This window comes from Cornus florida, unplaced genomic scaffold (assembly GCF_030987335.1).
Source record: "Cornus florida cultivar Cherokee Brave unplaced genomic scaffold, ASM3098733v1 CherokeeBrave_3.0.0_Hap2_Chr10, whole genome shotgun sequence".
In the NCBI taxonomy this organism is placed as follows: domain Eukaryota; kingdom Viridiplantae; phylum Streptophyta; class Magnoliopsida; order Cornales; family Cornaceae; genus Cornus; species Cornus florida.
The window spans coordinates 68,130,160-68,140,769 of NW_026775580.1; the positions used below are offsets into that span (position 1 = coordinate 68,130,160).

A 10,610-nucleotide genomic window follows, 5' to 3' on the forward strand; every position below is an offset into this window, starting at 1 on the left:
AGACGTGAGACTGGAGAGATTTCGCGTCCTAACCTTGGGGAGCATGTGGATGAGACACAACTTCTTAGGGATATGGTTCACCCTAGGAGGGATAGGAGCAGAGGCGTGGGTGTTGACCCACCATCTACTTCTTTTGATGGCACACAAGTGATGATGGAGATGACACGTGGATTCATAGTGGCCATAGAGGAGATGGTTCAGAGAATTACCGCAGGATTGAGGCCTCTAGAGCCAGTAGTGGCTAACCAGGCTATGGACTACCTTGTGACATTTCAGAGGCTCAAGCTTTAGCCATTTGCAGGGGGATTTATCCACTAGTGGCAGAGTTTTGGCTTGACCAGGCGGTCAAGAAACTTGACGATATAGCGGTGCCCACAGATCAGTTGAGGATCTCTCTAGCATCCTTCTCATTCACAGGTGATGCCGAGGTTTGGTGTAGATCTATCACCAACACCCATGATATTGAGACGATGACTTGGGAAGTCTTTCAGGGGCTCTTTTATGAGAAGTATTTCCCAAGGACCGCAATGAGGGAAATGAGAAAGAAGTTTGATGGCCTATACCAAGGGAGTATGAGTGTCATGGAGTATAAGAATAAGTTTACGTCTCTTTCTCGCTATGTACCGGACTTGGTACAGATCGATGAGGACAGGGCCTTGAAGTTTCAGGATGGCTTACACCTTGACATTAGGCCCCGTGTTTCAGTCTTGGATTTGAGGGTCTATTCTGAAGTGGTGAGGCGGGCATTGCTTGTGGAGGCAGAGGACAGGGACTCACAGCGGATGAAGGAGTCCAAGAAGCATTTCAGGGGTGAGGTTTCATCTTCAGGGAGTCAATTGAAGAAGTTTAGAGGAGGAGGGGGCAGTTTATACTCACAGGGGTCTCGGTAGCAGGCACGTCCTGCACCCACAGTTCCCTTATCTTTGGGATCCACACGTGAGGTAGTCTGCCACCATTGTCATCAGTCAGGACACATCAGGCTACATTGCCCATAGCTTCAGACACCTACCACATAATCTTTTACTGCTTCGACCGAACTTCCGAATGTTTGCTTCAGTTGTGGTCAGACGGGACATTTTAAGAGGGAGTGCCCACAGAGGGGGAGTGGATCACGTGGTGGTATGGGATCACAGTACAAGCAGTCACAGTCATCCGTTATCCAGTCTGGATCCAGAGTTCCACAGACACTACAGCCTGCAGCTTCAGTTTAGGGCCCACGACTTACTAGGGGCTCTACACCTAGTATGTCTTCACAGTAGTCAGGGTATCAGGGTGGTGGATAGCAGGGTTTAGGAGAGTAGGGCAGAGTTTTTGCTCTTCCTCAGGCGGGTACTTCAGTGGGACCTTCAGTTGTTCGAGGTATATTTCCTATGTTTAGTTCATAAGCTAGAGTTTTGATTGACTCAGGTGTATCATATTCATTCATTTCATCATCATTTGCATATTCATTGGGGTTGGAGATCACGTCCTTGGATGGGGTTCTTTGTGTTGACACACCGGTTGGGGGACCAGTTACGTTGGATAGGATTTGTCGGGGTTATGCTATTGAGATAGCCGGGCGGACATTGTGGTTCGACTTTATTCCTCTTAAGATGATGGGTTTTGACATCATTCTTGGGATAGATTGGTTGTCCTTTTTTCGAGCCACCATTGATTGCTTTCGAGGGAGGGTGACCGTATGTACTCCTAATGGAGATTGGTTTTGTTTTATGGGAGATCGGAGTGATTCACACACTTTGACCGTTTATGGTCACCACAGGTTGTACTTGGCTAGCCTTTTAGCCGAGGAAGAGTGAAGTCTGGGTGATAGTTTTCCAACGGTGGTTGGTGAGTTCGTTGATGTCTTTCCGGAGGAATTGACAGAGTTGCCTCCCATACGGGATGTTGTGTTCGCCATTGATGTCATACTCGGTACTGTGCCTATCTTTATGGCGCTGTATCGTATGGCACCGGCGGAGTTGAATGAGTTGAAGAGCTAGTTGGATGATTTGAAAGCAAAGGGCTTTATTCGCCTTAGTGCTTCACCGTGGGGAGCACCAGTTCTTTTTGCGAAAAAGAAGGATAGGTCTTTGAGACTTTGTATTGACTATTGCAAGTTGAACCATGCTACGATCAAGAACAAGTATCATTTACCGAGGATAGATGACTTGTTTGATCAATTGAAGGGAGCTAAGTGTTTTTGAAAATAGACTTGAGGTCAGGCTACTATCAGTTGAGAGTTAGGGATGAGGATATCCTTAAAATTGCTTTTCGCACACGGTATGGCCATTACGAGTTCCTTGTGATGCCATTTGGCTTGACCAATGCTCCAGCAACTTTTATGGACTTGATCAACCGTGTGTTTAGTACCTATCTTGATGAGTTTGTGGTGGTATTTGTTAATGACATACTCGTGTACTCGTCTTCGGAGGAGGAGCATGAGTCTCACTTGAGAACAGTGTTGCAGACCCTTAGGGATAACCGGTTATATGCCAAGTACGAGAAATGGGAGTTTTGGCTACCGGAAGTAAAGTTTCTTGGACATGTTGTCTCAGGAGGAGGAGTTTCAGTTGATCCTTTGAAAATTGAAGCAGTGATGGATTAGGAGCATCCGAAGAGTGTATTTGAGATTCGGAGTTTCCTTAGCCTAACTGGCTATTATCGAGGATTCGTTCAAGATTTCTCTTATTTAGCGGCACCTATGACTCGACTTACTCGCAAGGGAATCAAGTTTGTATGGAATGAGGCTTGTGAGCTAGCCTTTCGGGAGTTGAAGACTAGATTAACTATGGCTCCAGTTTTGGTGATTCCTGAACGTGGTTTGGGTTATGTGATTTATTGTGACGCTTCACGGGATGGTTTGGGTTGTGTCTTGGTGCAGACGAAATGGGTGGTTGCTTATGGGTCTAGACAGTTTAAGACTCATGAGCATAACTATCCGACTCATGATTGGAGTTGGCGGCAGTGATTTTCGCATTGAAGGGATGGAGACATTACTTGTACGGGGAAAAGTTTGAGATTTTCTCCGACCATAAGAGTCTCAAGTATCTTTTCTCACAAAAGGACTTGAACATGAGGCAATGACGATGGGTGGAGTATATAGAGGACTATAATTTTGATTTGCAGTATCACCCAAGAAAGGCTAACGTTGTGGCAGATGCCTTGAGTAGGAAGTCACATGGAAACTTGGCTAGCATTGCCATCCGGGAATGGAAAATGATGGAGGATTTTGCAGAGATGGGTCTGTATTTCAGTGATGATGATGCACCGGCTACTTTGTTTAGTCTTATGGCTTAACCAACCCTTGTTAGCAAGGTAATTGAGGCACAAAAGAAGGATAACGAGATAGAGTCCATTCGCACACGGATTTCAGGTGGTGAGTCTATAGATGGTTGGATACTACATTTAGATGGAGGTATTAGGTTTAAGGGAAAGACGTATGTCCTTTTGGCTTGTCGTGATAGTGTTCATCAAGACTTTCACCATTCTCGACTTGCTGTTCATCCAGGCGGTACCAAGATGTATCACAATTTAAGACATCAGTTTTAGTGGAAGGGTATGAAATGGGATGTTGCACAGTTTGTGGCCAAGTGCCTTACTTGTCAACAAGTGAAGGCCAAACATCAGAGGCCAGCGGGTTTGTTGCAACCATTGCCAGTAGCGGAGTGGAAATGGGAGCACATTACCATGGATTTTGTGACGGGACTTCCGAGGTCAAAGAAGGGGAATGACGCCATTTGGGTCATAGTCGACAGGTTGATAAACACAGCTCACTTTTTGCCTATGCAAGTATCTGATGATGCAAAGAAGCTCAGTAAGCAGTATGTGGGGCAGATTGTCAGGTTCCATGGGGTTTCGGTGTCTATTATTTCGTACAGGGATCCACGGTTCACTTTACATTTTTGGTAGGGTTTTTAGGAGGCTCTTGAAACAAGGCTTCATTTTAACACAGCATTCCATCCTCAGACTGATGGTAAGTCAGAACGTACCATTCAGACATTGGAGGATATGCTACGAGCTTGCATCTTAGATTTTAGAGGCAGTTGGGAAGATCACTTGCCCTTGGTAGAGTTTGCCTACAACAACAGTTATCAGGCCAACATTGAGATGGCACCTTTCGAGGCATTATATAGCAGACCTTGTAGATCTCCAGTTTATTGGACCGAGGTAGGAGAAACAGCTGCCTTGGGTCCCGACATTGTTATTGAGACCACGGAGAAAATCAAGTTGATTCGACAGCGGTTGGTCACGGCTCAAAATAGGCAGAAAAGCTATGCTGACAAGAGGAGGAGACCATTGCATTCAAGGTGGGAGACCATGTTTTTCTCAAGATCGCTCCACGCAAGGGATTAATACATTTTGGGCGAAGTGGAAAGTTGTCTCCTAAGTTCATTGGGCCATTCAAGATCTTGGATTGTGTTGGTGATGTTGCGTATCGCTTGGCGTTACCCCCACATTTGGATAAGGTTCACAATGTATTCCATGTTTCTATGTTGAGAAAGTATGAGCCAGATCCATCACACATTTTGAGATGGGCAGACATTGAGGTTGATGAGAATGCGACTTACGAGGAGGGGCCGGTGCAGATTCTTGACACTATGGAGCAAGTGTTGAGAAACAAAACCATTCCATTGGTCAAGGTTTTATGGAGGCATCACGGAGTTGAGGAGGCTACCTGGGAATGGGAGGAGGAGGTTCACTCCAAGTACCCGGATTTGTTTGCAACTTGAGGTATGACCTGATTTCGGGGACAAAATCCCTTTAAGTTGGGGAGGTTATGATGACCAAGTTTATTTTTATTTTTATTTTCCTTTTATATATATTTTTTTAATTGCATTTTGTTATGTTGTGGGGCTTAGGTTGACTAGTGGGTGAGATATGTGTGGATGAGAATGTATGTGACATGTATAGGTATGTGTATAGAGAGATAAAGTGTAAGATAGACCAAAAATCCTCTCATTTCTCTCACTCCACCGACACTTTCTCCCATTCTTTTATTTTTCATTTTACTTCAACCATTTCTCCACCATTTCTCCTCCAACCTTTGACATTTTGAGCTTGCATAGAAGGGAAGTTGACGGGGACTACGAGAGGAACAAAACTCCTTAATCAATTTTGGATTTGGAGCACATTTTTCTTTTGGAGTAGCTAGGGTTTGCTCCTAGCTTGAGGTAGGGGTGTATTGTGCTTATAACCTAGGAGTTCTTGGAATTTTATGACAATTGTGTGAGTTATGCATACACTTATATGTGTGGGTTTAATTAGAGAGCTTATATAATGATTTAATTGCATGTCCATAATGTTTTATTGAGTTTTTATATCAATTTTCATGTGTAATATGTTATTTGTTCCATTGTTGATATTATGGGTGTTAATTAAAGTCCTAGATCTTAATGTGTACAATTTTTTGTAATTAAAGTACCTTATATGTTGTGTTTATTCATGGAATTATCATGTATTTGTTATTTTGTGAAGGTTAATTTTGAAGATGTATATATCTATGATGATGTTAAACTTTTAAACACTTGAAATTTGATATAATGATAACATGAATTTAAATGACTTTAAAATACCCAATTAGTTGACATTACATCAAAGAGTATGCCATTATAGTAATTTAGACCATAGGACATGGATTGTGTGATTAGTATAATTTATGTGCACATGTGAAGTGCAATTTGGGCATATCATGGAATATGGATTATTTTGTGGACTTGTTTGTTGATTTTGGGAGATACTCGGGGGTTGTTACTTTGAGAATGCGAGGGCTCGGCGCTCGCGGGTGAAACATGAGTTTCCCCACTTTATATTGGCCAATCGGCTAGTTTCCGGTGGACTAGTAATCCGAAAACGACTATTTTTATTTAGGTGTATAGCATGGCTATGTGACCGGGAGTGTGGGTGTGTTCCGAGTTATCCCGTTAATTGATTTCGACTTTTATTTTCAAGTTGGCATTTATGTGTTATTGGAACTTGTAAATTTATGTACATTACACTATATTATTTATGTTTGTCTTGATGAATGAATTAATATTATTTATGCTAGACTAGGATGATCCTATTTAGGTTTTCCTTGAGACTAGACGTTAGGGAGCATGTTCCTTGTATTGTATGACCATGCAATGTTTGTAGAATTTTGAGAAACCTAGTTTATATTCATGAGACATTCCTACGGAGCAATTCGTTGCTCACCCCATTGATTCTTATATTTTTCAGGAAATGGTATTGCCCAAGACGAGGTTCCTCATCCCTAGCTTGATTGGGATCTTGATAACATTTTTGAGCTACTTGTGATAATTGTGACATCCATTGTGTAGCTTACTTTTGGATTTGTATTTTGACACATGGTGTATTTTGGATATTATATTTGATGACATATTTGTAATATTCTTTTGGAGAAAGGAAATGACGTAGGAAATCACCCATCTATCTTTTGGAGTTCTTATGGAATTTTCTCTCTTATCTTTACTCATGTAATCCCTTAATATTATTTCTCACTTTATGGATTGTAATGAGGCCATGGTGGCCATGACTTATATGGTGGGATTGAACAATTATTGTTTAGGTTGTGTACACGTGGATTCATTTGGATAGTCTAATATAAATGGTTAATTAATTATGCTATTATTTATTTTATGAAACTATTATTATTATTATTATTATTATTATTATTATTGTTATTTATGTGGTGGATGACACCAGTTTTCTTCAATTAATTATTTATTTACTCAAGTGAATATAATTAATTAATTAATTATTTAATTATCTATTTTTATTATTGTTATTTTTCTTCGCGACCCGAGTTGTGGAATTCGGGGCGTGACAAGTGGACTCTCCTAAGCATTTGGTCATTATCTCACAGCAAGATGTTCTCCATTTCTGCTCATTAATTCTTTCAAACTGCTTCTTAGATGAATAGTTTTACACATTTTTCCTGATTTTGAATGTTAAGTGTGTAGGATTGTTGTGCTTCAATTTAGAACAATTTAATTGTGTAAATTTGGTTTACCGCAGTGTGCTTGATCTTTCATTGAAATTGGTTCTTCAATAGTGTTTTAAAAAATGGTCTGATGTTATATGACATTATCATGACATGAGTCATCTGACTCTGTCTATATAGACATGAGTCGTCAAAAGCTTTCAATCTCAAGATGTTTTAGAAAGAAGTGGTTGCTTTGATAGTGACCTTCCAAGTCCTTGGTGTGGTGTTTGTCTCTGGTCATTCATGACATTTCTTCTTTCCCTCTTTACTTCCAGACCCGTACATATATACTAGTATGTATTGGTACTCATTTCCTGCCCTTTTCTATGCATTGGTGTTGCACTATTACTGCAGTCCTACACATGTTCATCCTTAGGAAAGAAGCATTACAAGTGCTGGAGTGATCACCTAATGTAGCTTATATCAATGATTAATTGGGTGTGTTAAGTTACTCACAATGGCTCAAATTTAGGAAAATTCTGACCATAAACTCCAAAAGCAAGAGCTGTTGAGTATTTTTGAACTGTCAAAATGGAAAATCTATCTAGTATTAGGTCTTACATTGAGATGAAAACAGTGTTACAAGTTAGTGAAGCTTAATTATATCAATGATTAATTCTTTCAGGTTTGATTCTGTATTTGTTTAACTTGAATCAGAAAGGCTGTTGTATTTGTCCTGTCATAATCGTCTGTCAAGTTGTGTGATGTGTTTCACATAAATTATAGTACTTTATCAACTCGATCTCGTGTGTTACATGGCATCAGGTTTAATATTAATCCTGTTAGCAAAATTATTTTGCAAATTAGATATTATATTTTGCATGCTCATATATTGCATTTTAGTTAGAATTTCTCATGGATTAGATGAAACTACATGCATTTCTGTATTCAGTGGGAGATACTCTATTTTATGTGCTCACATATTAACACATTCATGCAGATGGTTCAAATACTCATTTTACAAAAGAAAATATTGCAATTATAAAAAAATTAATGTAATAGAAACCTAATTATGAAAAGCACAATGTAAGATTCGTTGTCAGGTTTCAAAATGTCTAATCCCAACCGTTCAAAATTCTTCCATTAAATCACAAAACTCTCTAATTCATAAAAGTATAGCTACTATAGCAAGGATATATCCTCTTTGCATCAGAATTATAGAATAGTTGTTTAACTGGCGACTGATCCTTCCATTGACATATATATATTTTGGTTATTTTCAAAGTTGAAACAAATGGAAATTGAATATTAGAAGGTTGAGACGAAGAAATCTTACAAAAATACTGTCAACTGATTTCCGTTAGCAATTTGCCATTTTAAACCCTTTCCAAAAAAAGAAAATGATCAAAGACTCCTTTTACAAAATAAAATATTGCAATAATGAAAATTATGAAATTAATGTAATAGAAGCACAATCTACTTTAGGGCATTTTTTTACACACTTTCAAACACCAACAGACATTAGTCTAATGCATGGTATAATGAGACAGGAGTTATATTGAATCCACAAGAAGGTAGTTTGATCCAACAAACTAAAAGAAAATTCACGAAGGAATATGATATCTTATTGATAAAATTGATTGAATATCTCTCCTATCGCAGTACAAGTTTTTATAATAAAATAAAAATCAGTTTTAAAGGAAATTAATTCCTAAAGAAAAATAAAAAAAACATAAGGAATACATACAGCATATTATTTAAGCAAAAGAATTTAGAAGTTATTTTGATTTTCATAAGGAATAGTCCACATATCTGCAGCACTCAGTTATGTCCATAACCTATTACTGTTTTTCTAATAATATTTTTTATTACTGGGTCTCTCAATAATGAATCATTTAAAACAATTAAATTGATAATATCAAAATGTATAGATCAAGTTAATATTTTTTCAGTAAATGAAAATTTATTGATCGAGAAGAATCAAAGAATACGATAAGCCCCAAGAACACACGCTACTGCAAGTGCCAAAGATGGCGTTCGTAAGCATTCAACTACAACACTAGTTCAGCAATGAGCAATCAGAGCTAAACATAAATATAGGGTTAAAAACCCCACATTGCACATATAATTAAAAATAAAAAATAAAACAATTGCACACCAGCTAAGTTATCATTTATGAAAACATAGAGCATACTAATAAAATTAATATATTGGATCTAAATAAAACTCATATAATTCCAATTCAAATCATGTGGTTTGATTTGGTTTTATGACTCCAACGGATTGATTCCAATTGAAAAAAAAGTCCATTTAAATTTCATATATACAAGCGATGCACTGTTCCATCCGGCAACATCAAGGAACCAAATTAACACAGAAGTACTAGATGAACTAATAGAACATGTATTCCTAATAGTTTAGGATCTATTAAAACCAAGAATGTTAAAAAATACACAAATATATAATCAATCACAATTGGCTAAATATATAATTGAAAACACAATAAGGTATCGATATATAAACCTACAAGGTGGATCATCCGGATTTTGTTGGTATAGATCGATCCCATGAATCCTGTTTGGCTGCAGGGATAGGTTCTTTACGTTTTTATTGAAGTATTGTTCGATGAGTAATATTGGATCTATCATCAAACAACACTTCAACAAAAAAGTTAAGAAACCCTAACCCATCGATCAGTTCTTCTTCCTTGGTTTTTTACCTCTTCTTCTTGAGAGTGCGCGCGAGATATCAGTGGTGGCCGGGTGGTGATCGGCATACAGACGATGAGACTATTACTTAGGGCAATTAAGAGTGAATATGATCATATACATATATACACAATCTGAGAGGACAATTAAGAGTGAATACACACACACATACACACACAATAGTACGCTACGTTATATATACGCTAATTAATAATCAGAGGAAAAGTCACGTAAACCCCACGCCACATATGTATTTGATGAAAGCTAGTGAAGTAAGTTAATTTGTTGCACGAGATATCTTATACAGTAGTATTTGTATCCTTGATGAATAAGATAAGATATGGATATAAAATGAATTAAAATAAAACAGTTTTAGTATTTTATTATTTATTTATTAATTAATATAAAAAAATATTTATTAGTTGAAATAAAATGAATTAAAATAAAAGAATTTTTATAAATAAAATGAATTAAAATATAAGAGTTTCTATAAAACTATTAGAACAACTAAAAACAAGTTATGTATAAAAATAAAATAGGTAATTATTTAGCGTTTCAGTATTTCAGTATTTATTTATTAATATAAAAAATATATATTAATTGATATAAAATGAATTAAAATAAAAGACTTTCTATAAAACTATTATAACAACTAAAAAAAGTTACGTATAAAAATAAAATAAATAATTACTAACAAAATTATTTACCAAATATTAAAATAAATTACCAATTAAAATTAAATAAGTAATTATTTAATTAAAATTTAATTTAATAAAATAATCTACCAAATAATAAAATAAATTATCAATTAAAATTAAATAGGTAAATTAAAAGTGTAAAGGGTTTCAGTATTTATTTATTAAAATAAAAAATATTTATTAATTGATATGAAATGAATCAACGTAAAAGAGTTTCAGTGTTTCAATCAGTATTTATTTATTAATATAAAATATATTTATTAATTAATATAAAATAAATTAAAATAAAGAAATTTCTATAAA

The 10,610-nt window shown here is 36.8% G+C and overlaps 1 protein-coding gene across 1 annotated transcript; it reads left to right on the plus strand.

The window, feature by feature from the left end:
- The first annotated feature begins 470 nt into the window (after positions 1-470).
- LOC132277781 (uncharacterized) lies at positions 471-1,796 on the plus strand. Its single transcript, XM_059779627.1, has 4 exons — positions 471-886; positions 1,058-1,205; positions 1,326-1,359; positions 1,408-1,796. The coding sequence occupies exons 1-4, from the start codon at positions 471-473 to the stop codon at positions 1,794-1,796; spliced, it is 987 nt and encodes a 328-aa protein (XP_059635610.1).
- The last annotated feature ends 8,814 nt before the right edge of the window (positions 1,797-10,610 follow it).

What these genes read in the sequence shown, in the direction of transcription:
- LOC132277781 (XM_059779627.1), top strand. Translation starts at nt 471, where the DNA reads ATGACTTGGGAAGTCTTTCAGGGGCTCTTTTATGAGAAGTATTTCCCA. An exon ending in TTATACTCACAGGGGTCTCG is followed by an intron (nt 887 to 1,057) that starts GTAGCAGGCACG and finishes TGTTTGCTTCAG; the next exon opens with TTGTGGTCAGACGGGACATT. An exon ending in CACTACAGCCTGCAGCTTCA is followed by an intron (nt 1,206 to 1,325) that starts GTTTAGGGCCCA and finishes GCTCTTCCTCAG; the next exon opens with GCGGGTACTTCAGTGGGACC.